Source organism: Ictalurus punctatus, chromosome 12 (genome assembly GCF_001660625.3).
Source record: "Ictalurus punctatus breed USDA103 chromosome 12, Coco_2.0, whole genome shotgun sequence".
NCBI lineage: Eukaryota > Metazoa > Chordata > Actinopteri > Siluriformes > Ictaluridae > Ictalurus > Ictalurus punctatus.
In genome coordinates, this window is record NC_030427.2 from 17071679 (window position 1) to 17095410 (window position 23732).

At 42.7% G+C, this 23732-nt stretch overlaps 2 protein-coding genes across 8 annotated transcripts; both read left to right on the plus strand.

Annotated features, from left to right (window-relative positions):
- Window positions 1-1002: 1002 nt before the first annotated feature.
- wiza (WIZ zinc finger a) lies at window positions 1003-6484 on the plus strand. 5 transcript variants are annotated; one of them, XM_017481024.3, is made up of 10 exons: window positions 1003-1084; window positions 1921-2073; window positions 2241-2723; window positions 2896-3174; window positions 3331-3861; window positions 4055-4312; window positions 4602-4816; window positions 4951-5125; window positions 5674-5818; window positions 5915-6484. In XM_017481024.3, exons 2-10 carry the CDS (start codon window positions 1974-1976, stop codon window positions 6072-6074), a joined length of 2346 nt encoding a protein of 781 aa, XP_017336513.1. In that variant the 5' UTR covers window positions 1003-1084; window positions 1921-1973; the 3' UTR covers window positions 6075-6484. The 5 variants fall into 5 exon arrangements, with proteins under 5 accessions (XP_017336513.1, XP_017336514.1, XP_017336515.1 ...); XM_017481025.3 differs by having other exon boundaries at window positions 1921-2058; window positions 2238-2723; XM_017481026.3 differs by having other exon boundaries at window positions 1921-2058.
- Window positions 6485-6906: 422 nt separating this feature from the next.
- ilf3a (interleukin enhancer binding factor 3a) lies at window positions 6907-21091 on the plus strand. Of its 3 annotated transcripts, none has more exons than XM_053684801.1 (19): window positions 6907-7050; window positions 7620-7743; window positions 7881-7995; window positions 8163-8335; window positions 8455-8614; window positions 8754-8901; window positions 11205-11281; window positions 12521-12616; window positions 12755-12866; window positions 13394-13491; window positions 14326-14425; window positions 14607-14696; window positions 17894-18084; window positions 18736-18870; window positions 18955-19092; window positions 19304-19444; window positions 19591-19687; window positions 19880-20152; window positions 20308-21091. In XM_053684801.1, the coding sequence occupies exons 2-19, from the start codon at window positions 7643-7645 to the stop codon at window positions 20430-20432; spliced, it is 2370 nt and encodes a 789-aa protein (XP_053540776.1). In that variant the 5' UTR covers window positions 6907-7050; window positions 7620-7642; the 3' UTR covers window positions 20433-21091. The 3 variants fall into 3 exon arrangements, with proteins under 3 accessions (XP_053540776.1, XP_053540775.1, XP_053540777.1); XM_053684800.1 differs by having other exon boundaries at window positions 6908-7050; window positions 19853-20152; XM_053684802.1 differs by having other exon boundaries at window positions 6908-7050; window positions 19904-20152.
- Window positions 21092-23732: the final 2641 nt, after the last annotated feature.

Here is a 23732-nt window from a genome sequence, read left to right on the forward strand (position 1 = left end):
CGTTAATTGGTATTCGGCCTCAAGGTTGTTTACTTACAAAAGCAGTTTCAGCGAATGTCTAATGGCAATTTATTGCTGTGCGGAAAGGTGCAGGCTGATACAGAAAAACAATAATTGTACAGTAATTCATCTAACTCAGTACACACTTAGAATATAACTTGATCACAAAGTGCTCTATGGATTTAGATTATGCTTCTAAATACTGAATATACATATAGATTATGCTTGTTAACTAATATTGATGATTAGATTATGCTTCTAAGTAATAATTCTAAATGTTGGTTATCCATAGTGATTACACTTTATCAATATATTCTATAGTACCTGGCTTTCCTAAATAGACCTTTATCTAGTGAGCCCCGTCTCCATGCTCCACTTCTCTTCATATACCCCCCCCCCCCCCCCCCCCCCCCCACACACACACACACACACCCAAACATCCACCATAAACACTGATCTTTCACATTTCGCTTCCACCTCCAAGTTACGTAATGTGGAGTGGGTTTGAGTCACATTGATAATACAAATGTTTTAAATGCACGTTGGGGAAATATCTCAGTTGAAGTTCAAATTGGCAAAAGATTTCCTATAAACACACCTTCTTACACCTCTATAACTCAATTACAAATCTTGTATGGTAGCACTACTTGTACTGTTCTCCGCTTGATATATCGCTTTGTTTGTATTTCCTCATTTGTAAGTCACTTTGGATAAAAGCGTCTGTTAAATGAATAAATGTAAACAGATTTTACACATCCAGATTTATGAAAATCTTCTCTAATAAGTCCTAAATCATTCAAACATTTAGGGGTTTTTTCTTGCATTCTATCTTTCTTTGCTATTTCTTTACGTCTTGATGGTGCTGTTATTCATTTTTCACTTGGATCCAAAATCTCATTTCATGTAGCACTTCCGTTACTCATCAGTTTCCGGGTTTATCGATTATTTCCGCCTGCTGACTGTAGATCGATTGTTCTGGATCGATTAATCAGGACTTCCTGCTCCCGGTTGATCCCAGACAATAACGCTGTGTTGCTAACACACACGCGCGCACACACACACACACACACACACACACACTCAGGTAAAAAAAATGAATCTTTAAACACTTTCAGATATTAATTTTATGCGGAAAACACACTGTGAGAATGATAACTGCATTAATAATGTTGTTCTGGTAATCGGGAGATAAATCAGTCCTGTTATAGAGCATTTAAACTGATTAGCGAGCCAAAGGCTAGTTAAATAGCTAAAGCATGGGTTTATTATTAAAGGATAAGTTACTTTTATTAGCATGAATTTAAATAAGTTTAGTAGTTCAGTGTGTTTATTGTAGCAATGTGAAGTCGAGTCTTCAGTAGGTTTGTATTCAACTCTGTATACTGAACTATGTGGTGTAAACTTAAACATAAACAATGTTAACTTTAATGTTTGTCGAAAAATTAGCCAAGTTGAAACTCGATTTTTTTAAATAAACAGTCAATACAGTGCTGTTCTAATCTTTTTTAAACTAACAGAAATCCTTATTTTAATATTATAAAACCCACATACAGCATGCATTTTAAATACAGTGCAAGGTGTCTGTGTAGAGGTTTGTATGTTAGAATATTAGACACATGATTAAATTAATGAATGAACTCCTGTGCAGCTGAGATTATTCTAAACCCCATCATCACACAGACTAAACAATGAAACTGTCCCCCGTCCACGTGGAGATTATTAGACGTTTATTTCTACAGTATGATTTTGTTTCACATGCAACGCTGTCCTGTATATTTTTGAGCGCTGGTGGTGGGGAAATAAACGATTTACATTAACAAGATTGGCTGAAAAAATAATCTTCGTCTCAATGTCCCTGTGTGTTAAATTCTCTCACAGCGCTGGTGGTATATTTTCTCACATATTACACTCTTTATTCAGCAGTTTATTGTCACCTTCACTACGCTGGGATTGTCTCTCTAGTGGGCGGAGTCATGGAGAACTGCGGAGTCGTGGAGAAGGACGGAGAGATGGCAGGAAAGAGTGCTGCTGAGGTTCCTGTTAGCGAACAGAGAACAGGTGATGAGGCTGAGTGTAAGTATGCACACACACACCTACACTTTTAATTAAAGTGCTGACTTTATTTACTGTGTTCTTAGAGCTCCGATAATTTCATATGAAGCAGGTGGTGCAGATTTCAAACTGACTTTGTGTGTGTGTGTGTGTGTGTGTGTGTGTGTGTGTGTGTGTGTGTGTAGCAGCCACGCATGTGTGTGAGGTGTGTGGTATGTGTTTTGAGACTAGGCGAGGGTTATCGAGCCATGCCCGTTCTCACCTGCGTCAGCTGGGTGTGTGTGTTTCGGAGAGCAGCGGTGCCCCCATCAGCCTGCTGTATGAACTGATCACTGAGAGGGATGGGGCTTTGCCCTTTACACCCAAACACACACACACCACGGCAAAACACACAACACACACCCAACACAGAACCAAACACACCAGTAAACATGGAGCCAAACACGGTTCAGGAACCAAACTGAAGATCAAAATTGGTGAATTGGTGAAGAGACCGTGTTTTGCTGCCCCTGTATCACTGAGAGACTCCTCGTCCTCATCCTCGTCCTCCTCATCTTCATCCTCATCATCTCCAGTCCATCACCATAAACCACCCAAGACTCTGCCCACTCTCTCAGCTTTGTCCAAACCACTGGGAGTGCCACAGGAAACAGACACTCACCTCAACCTGAGTGAGTACACACACACACTGATCCCATGTTGCAGCAGTGAGGTCCGTTTTAAAGAGTAATGTAGAACAGCTTGCAGGTGAACACAATAATGTTGTGAAAATATCATGAACTGTGAATGTTCAGCACCACAGACCTGACCTGTGTGTGTGTGTGTGTGCTTGTGGGGACACAGTGGAGATACCAGGTGTGTCCCAGCGTGATTGTGTACATGTGTGTGAGCTGTGTGGGGCAAGGTATGAGACGAAGAAGGGCCTGGCCAGTCATGTTCGAGCTCACCTGCGCCATTTTGGGGTGGAGCTGGACCCTAAAGCCCTGCCCATACAGGTCCTGCATGATCTGCTCCAAAAGGAGGTGGGGCTAGACGGACAGGACCCACCCACTGCTCTGTTAACCACACCTCCATTTAAAAAGAGGAAGCTCTCATCAGCAAGAGAAAAAACACAGAGAGACAGTGAGTGTGTATTTATTTATGTGTATATATATATATATATATATATATATATATATATATATATGTGTGTGTGTGTGTGTGTGTGTGTGTGTGTATTTCTGTTCAGCCCAAACCTCAGTGCTGCTTAAGTGATGTCATGCTGTCATTTCCTGTCAGGTGATTCATCAAAGAATGCGAACTGTGAGTTTTGTGGAGAGAATTTTAAGAAGACCCAGAGTTTGGCGAGCCATGCCCGCTCTCACTTGCGCCAGCTCGGCGTCACTGATTGGACGGCTCACGGCTCACCGATGGCAACACTCAGAGAGCTGATGGCTCGCCGTAGTGGTAGTAGTTTAACTCTACCCACACAGGCCACATCCTTGACTCCTGCTCAAGCCAAGCCTCCATCTGAATCTCCACCTCTTCCTGCACCAGGCCCCTCCCCATGCCAAATGCCCAAGCCTCTATCTGAAGCTCCACCTCTTCCTGCACCAGGCCCTTCTGCTGTCCGAGTGCCCAAAGCCAGAAAGGGCACAAGGATGGCCGTGTCCAAACCGAAAGATGAGCCAATAGAGTTGGACATCTCTACTGGACATCAGTCTACAAAAACAAAAACTACACCTCCACCCTCAACTCAGTTGAATTTGACTACTGTCCAGTCATCTGTGGAGTACACTACACTTCCAGCCAATCAGAGTCTAACTACAGGTAAATGTTAAGCTTCTTTCCACCTTGTTATTGTCCACTGTGGACTTTCTGCTACAGTCATAATATTAGTGTGATATGAATATCAACACACACCTGATACCACAACTAATACTAATACCAAACCAGATTATTTATGTAGTGTGTGTGTGTGTGTGTGTTTGTGTGCGCGTGCGTGCACACGCACATGTATCAGGCCCCCAGGTGGAGGTGAGCGTGGCCGAGCCTGTGAGGTGTGATTACTGCGGAGATCTGTTCGATAGCCGTAAAGCTCTGTCGTGCCATGCCCGTGCTCACCTGCGCCAACTGGGAGTGAAGTGGGCCCCTTGCGCTTCACCTATCGACACGCTGCACGAGCTGATGATCAGAGAGGGCAGAGGGCAGGGGGCAGAGGGCACACCGTCACCCGTAGACTTCTGCAGAGAGAAAACGGAGACGGACGGTGCAGGTTCAGGTACATCGGTCACTATATCACTTCTGTAGGGTTTAACTCTTGTAGTGTAGACTTTCAGGTACACAAGCACTGCTAAGCTAGAATGGAGAGTGTTGACCCTTACTGGGGGGGTGGAATACCTGAGATGAGATGAGAGACTTAGGATCTTTACCTTTATACCCTTATCCAGAGTGACTTGCCTAAAATGTTAACTGAATTGTCAGAAAATTTGAGATTTGTTAGTAACTAAAAAGTATTTTAAAATCAAGTAAAAAAAAACGTGATGATGTGTGTGTGTGTGCACATGCAGCATTTGAGGCTACTTGTGAGCTGTGTGGATTTGACTTTGAGAACCGGAAGGCATTAGCCAGTCATGCACGCGCTCACCTCCGTCAGCTGGGGGAGCAGTGGAGCTCCAGCCAATCACCAATCTCTGCCCTCAGCCAGTGGATGAGCAGAGAGCCTGAGAAGGTCGCTGCCCTTCATCAGCTCTACATGCAGGGGACTTTACCGCACATTCGCAAGGTACACACACACACATACATACATACATACATACATACATACACACACAGAGACATGGACTAAATATACCTGATACTCCCATTATGTAGAAATACAACAAATATTGAGTGTGTGTGTGTGTGTGTGTGAGACAGAGGCGTGTCTGCTCTCCAGTTCGCTCCTCTGATGCTGGCTCCGCCCGCTCCTGTGTAAGCCGCCCGTTTCCTGGAGCTCGGCAGGGTAAAACTGGGGCGGGTCTCTCTTGCTCTTCCTCTTCCCATAGGAAATTGTCATCCCATCGCTCCGCCCCCCACTCAGGTGTTGACCATGGTAATGAAAAACAGTAACCTCACTTCCTCTTCAGCTTTAATTACCCATTAGTCATTAGTTACATCATATAAATTTATTATTAACAAGACACACATTGTCCTGTATGTTTCCTCTGCTCCTAGTGCACTAGTTAGTGTAGGGAATAACTGCTTCAACATTCTACAGAGTGCACTGAGTGTTAGTGTCTTCTGTGTAAGTGCACCAAATAGAGTCTGAGTCAAATCTGAACTATGTAGAGTGTGGGTGCCATTACATTCTACTCTAGTTTTTATGCCTCTGTCACTAGGTAAAGGAGGCATTCATTTTGTGCCCGTCCTCCCGTTACATTCTTGTTAGAGCGATATCTCGAGAACACGTGGATGAATGTTTATAGGATTTATACGGACAAGCAGATGAACTGATTTTGGAATGAATCCAAACAGGGTCTGGGTCACATTAAGGTCAAATGTTTGAGTTTTACTTCCATAGCTTTCTTTCTTATTGAAGTATATTTTAAGGGTATATTATTTTGCTGTGTGTGTGTGTGTTTGTTTTTTTACTCCCTGCAGGTTCTGATCGTCGGCCTCCTAAACTATTCCCTCTCAGAATGGTGGGGGCTCTGAAGCGTGTGGGTAATGCCCCCTCTCTGATGCCCCGCCCACCTGAAACCAGCCTAGTTAAACTGGTGGGAAATATTTATTCACTGAAGTGCAGGTGAGCTACACAGACACACCTACACCTGTGCACATCTCACACACACAGCCCTGTCTGATTGTGCACGTGTGTGTGTGTGTGTGCGCGTGTGTGTAGGTTCTGTGAGCAGGTGTTCAGTGGACCCCTCTCTGTGCAAGAAGACTGGCTCATCCATCTGCGACATCACATCCTTAATCTCAAACCGGACCATGCCCGTAGCCCCGCCCCCATACTGCCCCATTCAGAATCTGCTCAGCTGATTGGCCAGGCTGTGTAGGGAGGTGGGGCAGCTCCACACAGTGGTTTTAATTTAGTAACTGTTTTATAATGTGTCTATAACCTTTTTTTTTTTCAAATAAAGAAGACAACTGTATAGGGGTTAGATATAGTGATGCGATGGACACTACTGAGGAAGCCTAAGAAGGGCGCACCATCTGAATGTACACTACCCTTTTCACTCTGTGAATTTTTACCTTGCATGTGGAAGATGATTTTTAAAAAAGTGTTTTATACAGTGTGAGATGACTCCTCTGTTACACCAACATGCTGTGTTGTGCGTGCGCGCGCGCTCACATGCATTGATCTGTACTCGGATGTCCAGGTTTACTTTTATTTGAGGTGTTTAATTCACTGAATGTCATTTGTACATCTAAATAAAATCAAAAATAAAATCTAAATTTCTACATACCTGTATGTGTGTGTGTGTGTGTGTGTGTGTGTGTGTGTGTGTGTGGTCCCTAATAGTTGACATTAAAAATAAATAGTAAGAAACATAATTTTAGTTTATATCAGTGTTTTTGTTTCTGGGTGTGAGTATTTATATTTGTGTGAGTATTTATGAGTGGAAGTAAATAATTTACAACTGATTTTGTTTTAACATCTTTAACAGTTTTCTGAAGCCAAAATGCCCGGATGTAGAGGTGTGTATCGGGACCTGGATCTCGCAGGATCCAACAAAACATTCGCGGGAACGCGTGTTCAGACCTGAAGCTCGCGGTCCTTTGCATTATTGTGTTTATTAGAGTTTTATAGTGTTCTTGTTCAGTTTGTTTATGGCGCTTGCGCGGCGCTGTCAGGAAACAAATCAGAAATCTACTGATTCCGAATTTTACTTCCGGTTTTGTAGGCGAAGTAAAGGCTTCCTCACTGTTCTATTGGTTATTTACAGGGTTGTCCCGGAAACTCTACTTGATGCACCGGAAGTACACCATCGCGTCTTTTATCGCAAACGCAGTGTTCTTATCCCCACTAAGGTGAGTTTATTATGGAAATGATATTGGGGATAAATGGGATTTTATTACAGACACGGGTTTTGATTATGATTATGATTATGATTATGATTATTCAGTATTTGAGAGATTATTTTTGATTAACACTATAGAAAGTGAAGAGTTACGCGTCTTGAGTTCAAACCGTTAAATCGTTTACAGGTCAAATATGTTTAATAGTGATAAAATCACAGTAATAATTTAGATAAGATATTTTAGTCCGATGTTTTTGTTACACTTAACGCAACACTAACCATGATGCTAGGTAGCTAAGCTAACTAACGAGCAACAACGCGATTGAAATATTTTCTTTATACAGCTATATTTCCTCCACGCTGCTGCTGAGTTCTGGATTGTGATTGGTCAGAGAGTGTTGATTAATTTTCTAGAACAGCAGCTCTGACAGTAGCGCATGGTTGTTGTTGTTGTTGTTGTTATTTTCATTAATGCGCTCGTTCTGATACGTTATCATTTCCATAGTAACAGCTCACACACAGGGACGTGTATAACAGTCGCTCCACTGATAATAAACAGATTATAAACATACGTTTCAGGTGTGTAAGTGTTAGTGAGCATCATGCAGTGTGTGTGGGATGAACAAGAGGCTTATGACGAGCTTCTGTACTGGGACTCACTGATTCAGGAGGGACACACACTTCACCCACGTGACTACAACAGGTAACACACACACACTGTTTACACAACTGTTATCTCCATGCTTATGGTATAGTTGACATTTTTACAATTTGTTAGAGATTTTTTTGTGTGAATTTGTATTGCTCTGGTGTTGACCTGTGTGTGTGTGTGTGTGTGAGGTATGAGGAACTGCGCTATTGGTATGAGTGTGTGTGTTATGAAGATAAACTGCGGCAGTACCACGCCTGTGTAGCTGAGATGAAGCAGAGAGAAGCTGAAGCTCCTCCTGATCCTGTGAGTTAAACACCACCTCAGTGTCGTTGTTGTTGTTGTTATTATTATTATTATTATTATTATTATTATTATTACTACACACAGAACATTGGGTTCTCTGAGAATTCAGACTGTGAGGGAGCGAGACAATCTCTACATGTGTTAAGCTTTATTCCATGTGCTAACAGGAGAAGCTGCTCCCTCAGCGCCTGTTCGTCATTGAGGATCGTCACGTTAAGGCCAAACATGCGAGTGTGTATCCGTGTGCGGAGGAGCTGCAGGCCGTGCAGGACATGGTATCCCATGTGGAGAACGGACTGAAGACCGTCGCTAACTGGCTGAATAGACAAGATGCTACGAGGTGTTTTATTCTGGGGTGTCATTGTCTACAGATTTTAGAGAATACCAATGCTGGGGGTAATAAGCTGCGGCAAGGGGTACAGATAGTGGTTTAAATGTTAATGTGTGTGTGTCTTACAGTGGGGGCAATAAGCTCCAGGGGGTACGGAGAGTGGGGTTGGTGGCAAAGGGTTTGTTGCTGAAGCAGGACATGGACCTGGAGCTCGTGATGCTCTGCAGTGACACACCAACACAAAAACTACTGAACACCATCACCAACAAACTTCAGGAAGTGATGAAGGTGAAGAAAAAAAACACACACACTACCTCAGGGTACATTTTAACTGACACCTCCACACTTTCCTGCACAATATTCAAGTGCTTTGTTTACGAGCTGGTTTACACATATTTACATGAGCGTAATTTGTGTGTGTGTTTAGGACCAGATGGAGGGCGAGTATGTGATCACTGCGGCAGTTGAGGATGCTGCTGTAACAGTGCGGACTGTAACAGAACCGGTGCTGAACATGAAGATCCATCTCACATCCCCTGTAGTGAGGGAGCAGATGGAGCACGGGCGGGCCAGAGGTACACACACACACACACGCACACACACACAGACACATGCACACAGATACAGACACACCCCACCTTCCGCAGTTTAATAACTCTTGCAGGCGTGCGTGTAAAAAAATAAAGGGGTTGCTTTGCAGCAAAAACGTTGAAGTGAGTTAATAAGTGAATATTTTAGTTTGTGTTCAGACTTGGCTTGTGTGATATAACTGTTTACTCGTCTTTACAAGATGTTTCACCCTCATGATATTACTTGATCTGCTAACCTTTACATACATTCTGTGTAGGAGCTCTGCAGCTTAACAGATTGACTTGGCTCACATTAAATAAGTATAAATTTAACATTGGTTATTATATTTGTATTTCTTTCTGATGTGAACAAAAAGTTTCAGCTGAAGCATGTCGAAATCTGTGCTTTTGGATTCGTCAGAAAGAAAAAAACCGAACAAATATTTTGAGCTAAAAGATTCAGTGGGCCCTCGATGAAGTGTTTTAACAATTTACAAGTAATGTTAATGGTGATGATTAGAAGGTGATGAAATACGCCACTTATCAACATGTTTTTGCTCCACGGCGCCAGTCAGCGCTCAGACACGTTCAAACACTTTGAGGTCAATGGTCAAAATGTCTGCCATGTGGACAGAAAACTGACTTGTAAAAGGATTATGTTGAATTTTTTTTTTCTTTTTTTTTTTTTTTTGTTTGTTTGTTTTTTATGGTTTACTGCACATTACTGCAGAATCACCTAAGAATCCATCATCTGGCTAAGTGTTTGTGATTACTGCTGTTCCTGACTGCAGACTGGTGATATTACACACTTAAACCTGAAACTTATATTGCACAAGCCTGGTTCATTCCCTGTGTTCACACTTGGGGGCAACACGTGAATGGCATGCTCCTCCCACTGTACACAGCTTCACCATGAATCCTGTAGAGATGCGACACACACTCCCTCAGGTTTGTGCCAGTGAAGGACAGCTGTCTGTCCAGTACACGTTTTACCTCGGGAGCACAAACATTATCAGGTATTTAGCATCTGTAGGAGCCTCCTTACGAATGCGTATGGAGTGTGCAGCGAGAGGAGAACCTTATCCCTTTTTTATAAACCTTGTCCCATTTTCCATCCGTCATTGTTTTACTGTTTGTACATGAATTCGGTTTAAAACTAGATTTAAGCCATCTTATAATTCATTTTTATTTAATTATTTATTTATTTATATATTTTGGAGGAGGTGAAAGAGGTAGAGGGCAGGAGAGTACATTTTCACTACCGGTAAATTTAATAAACACTGTAAAGTTTATGTTTGAAGTTATGGAGGGATAAAAGAACAAAAGAAAGGGAAGTGTGCAATTATAATGCCTGTGTGTATGTGTTAAGATGCTTATCATGACCCGATCAGCTGGCAGTTGGGAGTAAAGCAGGGTGTCTTAGTGGGAAAGCCGCAGCAGTGCTGCTCAGAACATTTCCTATCCGGTTATCAAAAATCAGGCCACGCACCCCCAAGCAATAAATTCATTGTGGCCTTCTGATGTGAACACAGGGTTAATATTGTTTTAAGCTGTAACGAGTACATGTGTGATGTGTTAATCCTGAACACCAGGATTCATTCACATTCCTGTAATGATAGATTTCTGGGTTATTGATTGATTATTATGATTAATTGATTTGTTCCACTCGTCAGGTTTTGCTGCAGCGTTCACCCTGTTTCTGCGAAAGAAAAAAAATTGTGGAATTTAAATCAGATATTTTCCTCTTGTCACTTGTGATTTTGAAAGTGTGTGAGTTTTTAGGGGCGGTGGAGTTTTGACCAACCGGAAGCTCTTGGACTCTTGGAGGGGCGGAGCAGCTAAGCTTTGGGGGCAGGTCTCGTGACCTCATAATCATGCTGATTTATATATACAGCCTTTAGCCAATGATGCACACGCTAGTTAAAAATTGCTTACACACATTATGTAAATCATTCTACGCACAGCTAGGGGGGGCGCGCAAGAGGTCGTGGCCTTATTTATTGTGCCCTTATTTTTCTTTCTTCCACAAAATCGGCATTTGTATTTTACAGTGCTGAATGAGGGTGTGGCCTGGAGGTCAGCCACACCCTCATTCAACACTGTAAAATATGAACTTCACCACCACAAAGGTCCTAGTGTCCATAGATTTTAAGCAGTGTGTGAGGGTATATCCGCATTCAAACCCTGCCTAATAGCAGCTCATATAAAACTGACCACACCCCTATGAGCTCCAAGTATGTTGGCTCCGCCCCCTAGGAGAGGTCTGAGTGCCCCTTGGTCAAACTGTGCCTTGTGTTGTGGTCTGATAGAAGCTCCGCCCGGCGCGCTGGACACAAACAATTGCCTGGAGTCTCTCGCGTCTCTGCGCCACGCCAAGTGGTTCCAGGTTTGCACCTCGCTTTATAATCTAACGACCTCTAACGTAAATTAACATGACGTTAATTAATAGCGTGTTTGACTGTTGAAATGTTCACAAAGTGCTTTTTATTTTTAAAGAAAACTGAGAGACGTGGACATTCCACTCGTATACGACTGTTTACACTGAGAGAGTCTGTAGATGGAAAGATGGACTAAAGTCAAAGTAGATGAAGGTGTTTTTATTCTCCTCCCTCAGGAATGGTTTGTTCCAACTTGACCTACATGGAGACAATTAAAGAATGGTGTTGAAGCAGAATCGTTAATAAGAGAGCGTGAGGGTGGCCGAACAGAGTGTGTGGAACGGTGTTAGTGAGCATGCTTATTGAACACAGACAATCTCCGCAATGGGCATTGTCACAGAGCAGCTTCATCCAGAAATCCAAATATCAATTTATCCCTAAATTGTTGTTGTGGGTGTGTTTTGAGAGCACAGAGCAGTGAATCAAGCTCACAGAGAGACTATATCTTGAAAATGAATTTTATCTTTGAGTGACAAACACCTGACTTGCAGAATGGAAGTACGTTCACATGCAGAGTCAGTGATCCACAATAATAGCGTTTATATGCTCTCAAATCATAACACAACGCCTCACGCTCTGTTAATCAGCATGCTCGCTAACACACTTCCACACACTCGGATCAGATCAGCTGCCCTCATGCTCTCTAGACCATCTAAACACCATATGAAAGGCCTCTCTGGCTACATGGTGAATGTTTAGGTAGACTGTTCGATAGAGAGAGATCCTTTAGATCATGGGTTCTGAAACCTGTCCTGGAGGACCCCCATCACTGCACTTTTTGTATGTCTCCCTTATCTGACACATCCAATCCAGGTCTTGCAGTCTGTACTAATGAGCTGATGAGTTGAATCAGGTGTGTGAGGAAACATACAAAATGTGCATTGCTAGGGGTCCCCGAGGACAGGTTTGAGAAGCACTGCTTTAGATGGCTGGGTTGATAAAATAACAGACAGACAGACTGACAGATAGACAGGCAGATTGACGGAAAGACAGGCAGATACTGACAGAAAGGTAGGCGGACAGATAGACAGGTGGACAGTTTAACAGATCTGTGTTGGTCACACAGTGTGATGAATATAGACTAGTGTATGTGGGTGTATATCGTATACACAGTGTATATCAGCAGTGTAATGCAGGGTGTGTGTGTGTGTGTGTGTGTGTGTGTGTATTTTGTGGGTGGCTCACAGGCTAAAGTTAACAACCTACACTCAAGTGTGATCGTCATCCGCATCTTGAGAGATCTGTGTACCCGTGTTCCTACATGGACCCCCCTCAAAGGATGGGTGAGTGTGTGTGTGTGTGTGTGTGTGTGTGTGTGTGTGTGTGTGTGTGTGTGTGTGTGTGTGTGTGTAAGTGTTGAAGCTGTTCTTTCAGTGTTTTTGTATATTGTTGTGTGTGTGTGTGTGTGTGTGTGTGTGTAGGTGTTGGAGCTGCTGTGCGAGAGAGCGATATCAACATGCGATCGACCGATGGGACCAGGAGAGGCTCTGAGGAGAGTGCTGGAGTGTGTTGCATCTGGAATACTACTGGAGGGTAAAACAAACACACACACACACGCACAGTTTCCTTATGAGGAATGATTTTTGTGTATAAATGTAAGTAAATGTATGTGTATGTATATATATTTATACAGTACTGTGTAAAAGTTTTAGGCAAATGCAAAGAAATGCTGTAAAGCACAGATGCCTTCAAAATAATGAAATAAAATGTTTCTACATTTAAAAAAAACACACACAAATACATACATACAGTGCATCCGGAAAGTATTCACAGCGCTTCACTTTTTCCACATTTTGAGTCAGTTTTGAGTGTCATGGCAAAGGCTGTGAATACTTATGTACATGTGCTTTTTTTGTTTTTTATTTTTAATAAATTTGCAAAGATTTCAAACAAACTTCTTTCACGTTGTCATTATGGGGTATTGTTTGTAGAATTGTGAGGAAAATAATGAATTTAATCCATTTTGGAATAAGGCTGTAACATAAAATGTGGAAAAGTGAAGCGCTGGGAATAATTTCCGGATGCACTGTACATTAGTGTTTGTGCGTGTGTGCCTGCAGATGGTCCTGGTATTTCTGACCCATGTGAGAGGGCAGGTGTGGATGCAAGCTGCCACCTTACCCCCCAGCAGAGGGAGGACATTACCCAGAGTGCACAGGTACAGCTCTTGCCCAGAATGCACTGGGGTTCTCAGAAGGAAAGACATGTGTTCAGCTGTGGATGCATGTAACCGATCGGTGAGAGTTTCCGGAGCGGTCAAGTCAGACGCTTTCCCGTAGTTTGCTTTCTTTATCGCAGATGAAGCGGATTAGATGTAATATTTCTCACGTGAACGGACGTCTGAATTTTACATGTAGCAACCAGAAACACTTTTCACTGAATAGGTTAAGCTAATACAGTGCCTGTAAGAAGAAAGTTCTATAAGCCTGTATTTTTTAAAAAACAGTTACGTGAGGTCTATATATTTTATTTTTTATCAGTTTTATTTTGATAAACATGAAACAATATAACATTAAGATCACACAAAAAGGGTTTTTACTGTTATGAAAATAAGGATTTGTGAGCCTTAGCGGAACTGAAGGTGTCAGAGCTCGTGCTGGCTGAGGGAGCCGACTGGTCTCATATCGCTATCACGGTACTTTGATCTCGTATGTCACAGTGACGTGGCGTCAGCCACAGGACAAGTCGGACAAAAATTCTTACTGCTGTGAACTGCTTCAAGTCAGCCGTTGATCGGTCTGCACAGCGCTGCGTGAAGTCTAACACCGGAGCACAAACAGCTCAGAAATCCTGAAAGGCGGGGCCTATTCCTGAAGTGTGGAGTTCTGATGTGCTTAAAATGTCCACAGTAACAGCTCTGCAGTGTATAACAGATCTACATTGATGTGTGGTGTATGTTGGTGGTGTATGTCGGTGGTGTGTGTGATGGGTGTGTGTGATGTACTGCACAGCTGTAAGTTTTCTCTCTTTGTTTTCTCTCTTTATTTCCCAGTTTGCTTTGCGGCTGATGGCGTTTGGACAAATCCACAAAGTGTTGGGGATGAACCGCCTGTCACCCAAAGTGGGGCACATGTACAGCGACTCGCTCATCTGTAAGACACACACACACTGGCATCGCTCCTCATCATCCTGTCTGCAGATCTGACACTTCTGTATAATATATATTTTTTTAAATGCTTTTGTTCTCATTCTCCTTAGAAGGCAGTGTTGTATATGCAGTTAGCCTTGCTCTGAGAGTGTGTGTGTATGTGTGTGTGTGTGTGTTTTGTGCAGCCCAAACCTCAGTGCCAGGACTGTGTGTGAAGCGGCCACTGGAGTCGGCCTCAGATGAAGAGTCGAGCAGCAGTAAAATCCCTCGCAAAGGCATGTCTCTCTCTCTCTGTAACATGATTATTTACTGTTGTGTTAACGATCTTACTAGCCATTAGGGCTGCACAATTAATTGAATATTAATCACGATTACGATTTTGACTGCCTACGATTACATGAACATGATCGACTGCGATATTGACATTTAAAGTTCATCCTCCGCTCATAGGAAACACTTTAGCCCTCCGGTTCCATCCCAAAGTCAATGGTTTTTTTTTTTTTTAATGGTAATTTGGTTAAAAGCCTGAAATAAGGTCCGTGATGAACACAAGCTCAAAATATGTTCACGTTTTATTCTACGACATAAAATACGCCAGTAAAACCCCACTCATGATTTAAAAAAAAAAAAAAAAAAAAAAAAGCTTTTACCTGTTGAAAAAGGCGGTTGCTAACGGTCACGTAATGAGGGTTTAGGACGGGTGCAAGTGAGGTTAAGAGCTTTATTGAAGAGAGGCAGACAAATCCAAAACGGGAGACAATAGCATGGTCAAAAACAAGCAAAAGGTCAGGCGATCTGGAAACCGGCATAAACCAAGCCCAGACAAGAATCAAACAACGAGGTAGAGAATTAGATCAAAACTATGAGCCGTGAAACTATGAACAAAAGCCTGGTACATGGAGAAAGCATGCAATACTTGCGTCGAACAATGAGACACCAGGGGTTTAAATGACAAACGTAATTAAGGATGAACACAAAACAGCTGAGACTAATGATGACACACAAGGGAACAACCAATGACAATATAGGGGCAGAGACAGGACAGAAATCATAACAAATGCACATGTAGAAAGTAAACAATATCAGTGTCACTAAAAGAGCTTGCTGTGAGATCCAGCGCTTGTGTGAGGGGAAATCATGACACTAACAGGTTGCTAAATGGGACTACAGACATTGTCTTGACATTAAACAGCATCATGCCGAACAGGAAAAAACTTTGCAGATAAACTGGTTCAGGTATGCTGTGCACACTTCTCAAAAAAAACGTGGATGAAGATTCATCCACAGAGTAAATCCGTATTATGGAAAATGTTTTAAATCAAGTTTGGAAAAGTTCTCAGAAGCTCGGTGATGGTGACGTTGAAGTCGAGCGACCGTGGTGTAGTTCGTTTATAGCGTACGGTTAGCTTTTTATCTCTAGAGATTGTATTTAGGTTTCAAACTTCATAAAAGTTGTTTATTTGTTATCTTGATGGACAAAACGTGTTAGTGTTGTAAACTTTTAAGCATCGGAACGTTTTGATGGTTTTGGTTGTTAGAATAGACTCCGTGCAGAAATCTGTGCAGGCCAGGACTGGTGTACTATATTCCTCTAAATCAGCTCCTTCTGCAAACACATCCCAGTCTGTGAGCTCAAAACAGTCTTGCAGTTGTGCGGTGGCTTCCTCACACCAAACTTTGACTGTCTTAACAGCTGGTTTTGTTCTGCAGATCAGAGGCTTATAGGCCTGAGTCAGCATCAGGGTAACGAGATCTGATGAGCCCCGATGTGGAGCTGAGATGGCTTTGTATGCTCCTGGAACATTTTTTGTAGAACTTGGTCCAAAATATTATTTTCTCTAGTTGGGACGTAGGGAAATTTTTTTTGGCAGTATTGTCTTTAATTCAACGTGATTAAAGTCTCCTGCCACAAACACTGCCCCATCTGGATGCATAGTTAGCTGGTTGCTAATAGCAACGTGTAACTTTTGCATTGCTGCCTTAGCGTTAGCTTGTGGGGGTGTGTCTACAGCGCTGATTATGATAGCAGTAAACTCCCTAGGTATGAAAAACAGTGTACATTGCACCATTCAAGGTCTGGGGAGCAAAGTTTCTCAATGATGTCTATGGCAGTGCACCAGTCATTGTTTACATATGCACGCACCACCGCCTTTGTTCTTACCGGAGTCTGTTGTCCTGTCCTCTTACATAGTAAACAGCACGGCTTGCTAGCTCGATGGCAGCGTCTGGAATGGTGTTGTTAAGCCAGGTGTCTGTGATAATCGTCACCCAGCTGCATATGTTGTTCCAAGTAATTCTTAGGCGAATTTCTTCCATCTTGTTGACGAGTGACCGAGAGTGTGAGAGGAAGAGACTCGGCAGAGATGGTTCGTGTGGGTTAGATCTTAGCCTAGCTCGAATGCCAGCTCTCTTTCTGCGTCGCCTCCCAGGTGGGATGGTGTTGACTCCATCCCGTGGGATGAAGTTGCAGTTTTCAAAAGTAAACTCCTGACAGTTCTAGGGTGTTAAGGAGTTTAGACCGTTCAGATATCCTGTGTGCACCAATTACTTGAGCTAGTAAACTTAACAAATAAACACAAAATAATAAAGAAACCGTTGCTAATCTGGGAGCGCCTAGCCGCTGCGTCTGCACGCACCGCCATCTCGCCCAAGTTTGAAACTCCCACCATTTGTTCTAGAGAGAAAAGACCGTAGGCATGAAGTCTCTAGATGCGTACACCTTTGTTGTTTGTGGACACACTGTCTTGTTTTACTTTTACAACACTGAGGACGTTGTTACACTGAAACTTGAATTAGATTGCTAAATGTCCGTTATAGGCAGTTCCTCGGTAAGGCCGTGACTGATGTAGAGCTACGTATTTTTCTTAAAGTAATATAAATTAGACGTGTTGGGCATCTAGCAAGCTAAGCATTTTAAATTCTTAGTTAGCATGCAAATTTTACTGATCATTCCTTACACTATATTGTATGGAAAGTCTCTGTACGCTGTAGCGTTACATTTCCCTTCACTGGAACTAAGAGGCTGAAACCTGTTCCAGCATGAGAGTGCCTCTGTATACAAAGCTAGCTCTAGGATGAACTGGAACCCTGACTAAAAACATGAATTCTGTTAAAACACAGTAAGTCATACAGTCATGTGCAGCAGAATACTACATATCAGTGTAATATTAAATTCTTTTTAGTTTTATGTCGGAGCGGTCGTTTAATCCACACGCTGCGGCACAGCCCACGTTAAATAATGTTCTACCACTTTGTTCTACCAGAGAGAGACACGTTCCAAAATCAACACTTTACCCAAACTATTACTGTGTGGGTGCGAGTGTGCCCCCTAGTGCCTGCAGTGTTCATTACAGCATCACATGCTTTTGCTCTGGAACATTTACTGAAACGCCATTACTTCTTTTTTTTATCCAATCACAAAATACAGCACTGGATTAAATTTGTGTGTGTGTGTGTGTGTGTGTGCGCACAGAGATCGTCATTGAGCCTAGTAATGCTGTGATGATGCTGAATCAGCTGCATCCTGGTTTGCTGTATCGGCTCGTGTCCCAAACAGGTCCCGAACACAGTCCACATTTCACCATGGCCATTGAAGTGAAGGGCAAAACGTATGAGGCGACAGGACCCTCGAAACGCAATGCCAAGCTGCTCGTCGCTCAAAAAGTGCGTTATTACCACACACACTCACACACACTCTCTCTCTCTCACACACTCACACACACACACACTCTCTCTCTCACACACTCACACACACACACACTCTCTCTCACACACACACACTCACACACACACACACACTCTCTCTCACACACACACACACACACACACACACACACACACTCTCTCTCTCTCTCACACACACTCTCTCTCTCACACACACACTCTCTCTCACACACACTCTCTCACACACACACACACACACACACTCTCTCTCTCACACACTCTCTCTCTCACACACACACACACACACACACACACACTCTCTCTCCCTCACACACACACACACACTTTCTCTCTCTCTCACACACACACACACACACTCTCTCTCACACTTTCTCTCTCTCTCTCTCTCTCTCTCTCTCTCTCTCTCTCTCTCTCTCTCTCTCTCTCTCTCTCTCTCACACACACACACACACACACACACACACACACACACACACACACCCTCTCTAACACACACATGTACTCTCACTGGATCATATTTCTGTCAGTTAGTTTGTGCTGAAAGCAACACAGTGGAACATAAATGTTATAGTCGTAACAGTCCTTGAGTTTACTCTGTGTGTGTGTGTGTGTGTGTGTGTGTGTGTGTAGGCCTTACAGGCTCTTGGTGTAGTGGTCACAGCTACAGAGACTACACCTACACCTACACCTGATCAAAAGCAAGATGAGGAGACCGTTGCCACAGGAACCAACAAAACTGCAGCTGCTGGAGGGGATGGAGCTGAGGTGTCTCTCTTTCTCTCACTCTCTCACTCACACTCTCTCTTTTTTTTTGTAAAGTTTCGCATTTAATCATAGCTGTGTGTGTAGGCTACACTACAAGGGGGTCCTGTTCTCACTAAACATGGGAAAAACCCTGTCATGGAGTTGAATGAAAAGAGGCGGAGTCTGAAGTATGAGGTCGTCTCTGTGAGAGGACGATTTAACGACAAGATCTTCACCATTGAGGTGTGTGTGTGAGTGAGACGTGTTTAATCCTCACACTGAACACAGCACTCTAAATTGTGTTTCTTTCTGTTTTTATCATCACTGTGTCAGTGAACATGGTCACACTCTCACAGGCAGCACACAGATGACCCAGAGAATTATGCACACTTATACCCACACAAGGCTAACGGTGTGTTGATGCATGATATTGCTGTGTGTGTGTGTGTATTAGGTGGAGGTGGATGGACAGAAGTTTCAAGGTTCAGGTTCCAATAAGAAGTTAGCGAAGGCGAATGCTGCTCTGGCTGCACTAGAGAAACTTTTCCCCAATGACAACCCTGAGAGTCAGAAGAAGAAGAAATTCCCTCCAATGGTGAGTCTCTCTCTCTCACACACACACACACACACACACACACACACACATACACATGCACACACACACACCTACCAGGAGGAGTGTGTGAATATCCAGACTATCTCACACTCTGTGTCTGTCTGATTTGCTGAATGTATGTGTAGGGTTATGGTGGAATGGGAGGAGTCTCATATAGTGCTGGGCGTGGCAGAGGAAGAGGGCGGGGCCGAGGATTTAACAATAAGGGCTCCACTTTTAAAGGTGAGAGGTCACATTGTTGATCCAGCATCACAAGAGTGTGTGTGTGGGTGTTAAAATTACTGTGATATAAAACAGTAAAGCACTACACACCTGGAGTGTGTGTGTGTATGTATGTATGTATGTATGTATGTATGTATGTATGTATGTATGCGTGTGCATCCACAGCAGTGAGCAGTTCCTCTGGGTTCACAGTCAGTGGTGAATTGAACACTGCAGGTTCTCAGGAGGAACAGAGCATCGCAGACACAAACACACCGGTGTATCAGGCCGTCCCTCCACCCTCCAGCGGCTACTACAGTCAGCACAGCCATGAGTACGGCCAGTACAGGAAGAACGCACAGACCCCAAACCAGACCCCGAACCTGAACCAAAACTTGAACCAAAACTCTGGACAGACCCAGGAGTCTCTAGTGGGACCTGATTATGGATATGGCTACCAGAACACCCAGAACTACAACTATGGGGGTGAGACACACACACACACACACACACACACACACACACACACACACACACACACATTCGTCAGAAGGTAACTACAGGAGTGTTAAGCCTATTGTGCATGATGCAGTAAACATTTCTCTCTCTCTCTTTCTCTCTCTCTTTCTCTCTCTATGTAGCATATACTAATCAGTCCACATTTGGGACGGGTGGAACCGGAGCAGAGAATTATGGGTATCAGCAGAGCGCCTACCCGAACCTCGGCGGCTACAGCAGCAGTAACACAAACTACAGCTACAAATAAACACCCTGCCAGGGGGCGGAGCTTTTGTTCACAAGCTGTTAGTGGAGCTTCGTCCTGTCATTACTGTACAAGAGGGTGGAGCTTCTTCTCTTCATCATCATCTTTCATCCTTGTCTCCCAGGAGCTTCATCTCCTTCTACATGTCTCTAGAAGGTGGAGCTTCCTCTGCACCCATTCACTCCATAGTGCTGGAGGCGGAGCTTCTTCCAGCTTGAATAATAAAGACTGATTCATTTGTAGTTTCATAGTGGAGACTCGCTGCTCTGTCGAGTAAATAGTTTTTGTGCACGCTGCTGTTTGGCTTTAGGTTTTCTCCACTGTTGCTTCTTTTTGTGATTTTGTTCAACGTCTTCGTTAGTGCGTCTTCATTACTGTGTTCTGTTAACCTCAGAGGTGATGCGAGTGATTCATGCTGACCGTGTGAGAGGAGAGGAAGTGCTCCATTCTGTTTTTCCTCTGAGGAATATTTCTTATTCTGTCCTTCCTAAGTGAGCGTGAAGTCGAGAATCCGCCACACTTACTAATATAATTATGTCTTTAATTCTGATTGTAAAAGTTTTAGTTTTGTTTCTCTTCCTGCTTGTTTCAGTAATTGTGATTTTCAGCTGAGCTTGTCACTGACTGTAAGAATAAAATGTTTTCTATTTTTAAACCTAAAATATTTTGTCATTTTAACATTTTCAGCACGTCGCCTTCCACAGTCACGCTGTAAAACCCTGAAGCATGCTTCCTGCTCATTTCAGCCATTTTGTAGTCACTAAGGCTGCATTTACACTGCAGGTCTTGATGTTGCCTATATCTCGATTTGTTGACTGTATCAGAATATTTTTTTAACGACTCGCTTACATCTTCTTTTAAAAGTGACCCATATCCGATATCTGCATTTATACTATACACTTCCTGAAACAACCCAAGGTAGACCTGAGTTGATGTCATTCACCACTGTCGCTTTTTCAATGACGTTTGACTCACATTGACTGGCAGGGGAATATCCGATCTCTCTGCTTACATGGCAGACGCAAATACATGTATCCGATTCATATCAGATTAATTTCCACATAAGAATGAGGCCTGAAGTGGATCTGAGAATATCGGAAACCATGTGCTTTTTTCCTGCTTAGACGTTCACGGGTCATATCCGTTCACGGGTCACTTGAACCATGTAGTATAAATGTGGACTTACACACATATACCATATCCCACAATGCACTGTGTGGATTGTAAAGTGAACAGTCGCACGTGGCTTGCGGTTTAAGCGTGGCCCTGATGTCGTCAAACCGACTGACAGCAAAATGGCCGGAATGCCATTAAAAAAACTTTTATATCATTTACACCAGTGGTTCTCAAACTGGGGGCCGGGGCCTGGGGGGCCGCCAGATGCTGCCAGGGGGCTGCATTGAAATTCAAGAACATTATTATTTTTTTAAATGAATTTTACCAACTATATAAGTTGGGATTGTCAACCTTTAACTATGATGTGCATAAAAATGAGAAATAATAAATGATATCAGTTACACACAGCACACCAAACAGAGACATGTTGATACTCTAGTGTACAGTACTGTTATCCACACACTGATAAAACCTAAGACTATTGATAATGGATCAGTTCTTCGATAGAGGACGTAGTCTCTTAGCTGAGAAAGTTAATACAGAAGACCCTAGCGTGGAAAAAAAAAACCAAGCTGCGAAATTTGAAGACTCTAGAGGGACCACAAAGGGATGCACCCTACACAAGGGGGCCTCAGGCTGAAAAAGTTTGAGAACCACTGATTTACATGATTTATAAACCATGAATGACAAATTAAATGGAACACCCACAATGTGCAGAAGACCCACAGTGAGTTAGTGGTGGACTGTCTTGCTGTGATCATGTAGGGCTTAATGTTTGTTTTACGTTTTGTAACAATGATTTTTGACCTTTAGCAGTCACAAACAGATTACACACACACACACACACACACACTCACACGTGTGTCTCAGAGCAGCAGCAGGATGGAAAAAAAATGTGTCGGTCACACGGTTGCTGATTCACACACACACACACACACACACACACACACAGGTTTTATATAAAGCTGCTATAAGTGGAAGGTGAGGAATCTGTTACTGTATTCCAGCTGAGACACGAGATGCTCGAGGCCAAGGAACAGGTCTGTAACTCGTTCACATTTGATCTAATCACACTGTCCTGTCAGAGCTGTGAAGATTCTCAGATCTATTCTGTGTGCTCAGGTATGCGACGATGTCATTAAATCCAGGTGGAAATCTGAGATAGAAATTAGATACCATGTTTAATAATAAACTAGTAAATAAAACACAGAACTCCACAAATGAGTATAATGAGGGAGAAATTCTTAATACTTCATGAGCAAAATGGGAAAATGTATATAGCTAAAGTGTTGATGATTCTGAATGATCAGGATAAAAAGGAAAAAAGAAGAAATTGTAATTATAATAAGTGTGTGTTAGGTTTAAACAAACCAAGTCCCAGCAGTCTTCCCTCATTACTTCCCTGAACTGTCACTCAGCTGAGCTGGAGAATGCTGGAGCTGTGTTAATGCTGGCGGGTGATTTAGCTTTATAAAGTGTTATTTATTTTTATTTTATTTCATTAGTGTTTAATGTCATAATCTAGAGAAAAAAAACTCAGGAAACTGTGATAAAATTCTTGCACTGCGATTATATCTCATTATTAGTCAACCTTTGAATAAACATTTTTATCTCATCATTCTGATCTCGTCAGCGTTTTACAGGAGTATCACGAGCGCGCGAGTGTGTGTGAGAGTGAGTGTGAGAGAGAGAGCGCGCGCGAGCGCACTTGATTGGATTCAGCTGTGTGTGAGGACAGAAACATTTAAAACGAGGAAGTAAAGTGATGTTTATGAGGTGTAGAGAGCGCGTGCGGGGATGAACAGGAAAGCTGTGGCAAGAGACGAGCTGACGGTGAATTATTTTATTTTATTTTATTTTATTTTATTCACTCCCTCAATATAATTTATATAGCAATCTAAAACGTTTTAGCTGTATGCTTGTGTGTGCTTTGGGTTATAAATGTTTATAACTTTAGCCAAATCATGGTTATTGAGGTGTGAGAATATTTGTGTGACGTGTTTTAAATGCTGTTATTGAAACTTGATAAACTGTGGTTTTAAATGTTAAGGTGAAACCTGACTTCATGTAACAAAGTTAATCACTCGAGTCTCTACTGTATTTTAGTCACTTCTAGTTTTATGTAGTGTGACTGGAAATGATGAGATTGGAGGTGGCTTGGGTCAATTCAATTTTATTTTATTAATA

Coding starts and splice junctions, on each gene's coding strand:
- wiza (XM_017481021.3), top strand. CDS start 1,974: ATGGAGAACTGCGGAGTCGTGGAGAAGGACGGAGAGATGGCAGGAAAG. Junction 4,313..4,601: donor GACGGACGGTGCAGGTTCAG/GTACATCGGTCA, acceptor GTGCACATGCAG/CATTTGAGGCTACTTGTGAG. Junction 5,819..5,914: donor ATTTATTCACTGAAGTGCAG/GTGAGCTACACA, acceptor GCGTGTGTGTAG/GTTCTGTGAGCAGGTGTTCA.
- ilf3a (XM_053684800.1), top strand. CDS start 7,643: ATGCAGTGTGTGTGGGATGAACAAGAGGCTTATGACGAGCTTCTGTAC. Junction 19,445..19,590: donor AGAAGAAATTCCCTCCAATG/GTGAGTCTCTCT, acceptor ATGTATGTGTAG/GGTTATGGTGGAATGGGAGG. Junction 19,688..19,852: donor TAAGGGCTCCACTTTTAAAG/GTGAGAGGTCAC, acceptor GTGCATCCACAG/CAGTGAGCAGTTCCTCTGGG.